We start from the raw sequence: 2,233 nt of genomic DNA, 5'->3' as shown, positions 1-2,233 counted from the left end.
ACATATACGCACACTGCAAATACAAGTGTGTTAGTTTTACACGCATAATAAACGTCTAAAAATGACATATTTGACTAAAGTGCTTTTTACAAATTTTTGGACGTTTTAAATCACGTTATTTAACACGTTTAGCCGCATTAAATTAAAAGTTAATACGTTCAATTGTGCTAAATGACATGATTTAAAACGGCAAGAAATGTGTAAGAAGAGTTTTAGCTAAATAACACACTTGAATTTGCACTGTGCATTCACCTTGATGTTATTTCATTCTATATTTTGCTATAGAATGTATGCTAGATACACGCAATGTATATGTACACACACACACACACACACACATCTGTATTTGGTACACCAATACGAACGAACAATTTTGTGGAAAGTTTTCATCATACAATTTTTCAGTCTGTAAAAAACTGCTTCTTTTTTAAATTCTTCTTTTATATAAAAATATATATATATATATATATATATATATATATATATATATATATATATATATATATTGTATGATGGAAACTTTTCACAAAATTGTTCGTCCGTATTGGTGTACCAAATACAGACTTCTTGTTTTAAAGGAAGCCAAGTACGTCTCAAATAAGGAGTAAATTGTAACACAGCCGGATACCTTATCGATATCATATCAGCTTCCTCTTGAATTACTTGCAATTCTCTTTCGAACTCATCGGCCGGTGCCAACGGTAAGGCCATAGTAAGACCGAGGACCTTTCTAGGGGCTGCCGTTAAACCTAAAGCTCTCCAACGTCTTAATACGGCCTATATAAAGAGTAATGAAACAAATAAATGAGTTATAACAATAAAAATCTTTATAATAAATATAGATTCTAAATAAATCCCGCTGTTTTTGTGATTCCATAGTAGATGCTATATACGTGCCTGATTGAAATGAAACCAGCAGCCGGTTAATCGTGCTTCCGAAAAAATCTCCCTTGCAGCCGTCATAGCCGCGCGTTCGTAATCGCTGACGACCAATTGCACTCTTTGCAGTGCATTCGGACGGAGTTCTTTTATCTTTCGCCAAATTGCACTATACAGATCCATCGTGCGGTTCTCACACAATACGAAAAGGACAGCTACACCCTAATAGAAAATAAATTAACGTAGAAATATTTATTTCTAAAATATGTTATAGAGATAGAAAGCTATTAAATTTGTATATAGCATTTCATAATAGAGCTCACCGTGTCCATATATCTTATATGTATGGTATATAATTGTGCAAAGGGCGGCGTTCGGGGAACGACCTGTACATAAAGACGAGTTTACACGAAAAATTTTAAATTTCAATACCTCTTCTGCATTAGCTTTGTTATATTGTCTCTCATACAAAATAGTCCTATATTTAGAATATTACTCACCGAAAACGTACCATCCATATAAATTTCTGTGGATGCTGTCAAAGCATCTAGTAAAGCCTCACTTGTAAATATTATTGCTTTATAGCCGTTGTCGGATAATGCTATGCCCTTATAAATATATTCGACTGGTCGATAATTTCTTAGGGCCATCTCAAATTCGTCAATAGTTTGAGGTGTTTCTGGTCTGTGACGTATCTGCTCTCTGTAGAGAAAACTTCTCATTGAGCGATAAGTAAGTTTTGTTGCCACTATTGGATTCCTGCAAACGCAAATTTCATTTTATGCTGAGAGCCAAAATGTCGAATATGACTATTGTTTCAGAGTGGATTCAGAGAATCGGGAATGGAGGAGGAGCCAGGATCCGGTAGTGATCGTAAACTTTCAAAATTCGAAACCGAGCTTTATTTTAAACAGTGTTGATTCGAGTCGGGCGGTAACGTTCACGCACTTCAAAAATCTTGCCGCGAGCCGGAATTGCAACGACCGGAACGAGTAGCGGAGGCGCGGGCTCCACGCACCAGATAGGCGGACTTGGAAAATGCTCAATCATCGCTCAGGGCACGCGGCGGGATGCACTCGACTTGCCGTGATCCAGCGTGCGGAAAAGAGCGTAACCCGACAACTTAGGGCTTCGAATTCGAACTGGGCTCGAGTATCGGGACAACCGGCTGCTGCGGTATGCGAGCACGTACAAATCGTCGCCGGGCGGCGTGCTCCTTGCGTGATCGTCGCGTGAGTCTCGCGCGGTTCACAACAGCATGAGCACTCTCCAAGTTTCCGATTAAAGCCCTCGGTTTCTTATTTCGGAACAACTATTCATAGAAACGTCTTTAGTATTAGATTATGTTTATTAC

At 38.4% G+C, this 2,233-nt stretch overlaps 1 protein-coding gene across 1 annotated transcript; it reads right to left on the bottom strand.

The window, feature by feature from the left end:
- Window positions 1-628: 628 nt before the first annotated feature.
- LOC112467093 lies at window positions 629-1,998 on the bottom strand (the record flags this gene model as incomplete). Its single annotated transcript, XM_025035556.1, has 5 exons — window positions 1,828-1,998; window positions 1,380-1,638; window positions 1,203-1,265; window positions 898-1,101; window positions 629-777 (listed from the first exon to the last, which is right to left on the bottom strand). Coding segments are annotated over exons 2-5 (638 nt in total), but the record flags the coding sequence as incomplete, so codon positions are not given.
- Between the last annotated feature and the right edge of the window lie 235 nt (window positions 1,999-2,233).

The sequence above is a fragment of the Temnothorax curvispinosus genome, unplaced genomic scaffold, assembly GCF_003070985.1.
Source record: "Temnothorax curvispinosus isolate PA1 unplaced genomic scaffold, ASM307098v1 QBEX01016881.1, whole genome shotgun sequence".
Classification (NCBI taxonomy): domain Eukaryota; kingdom Metazoa; phylum Arthropoda; class Insecta; order Hymenoptera; family Formicidae; genus Temnothorax; species Temnothorax curvispinosus.
Note: the sequence above shows the minus strand (reverse complement) of the source record. Positions and strands in the feature narration are given on the sequence as shown.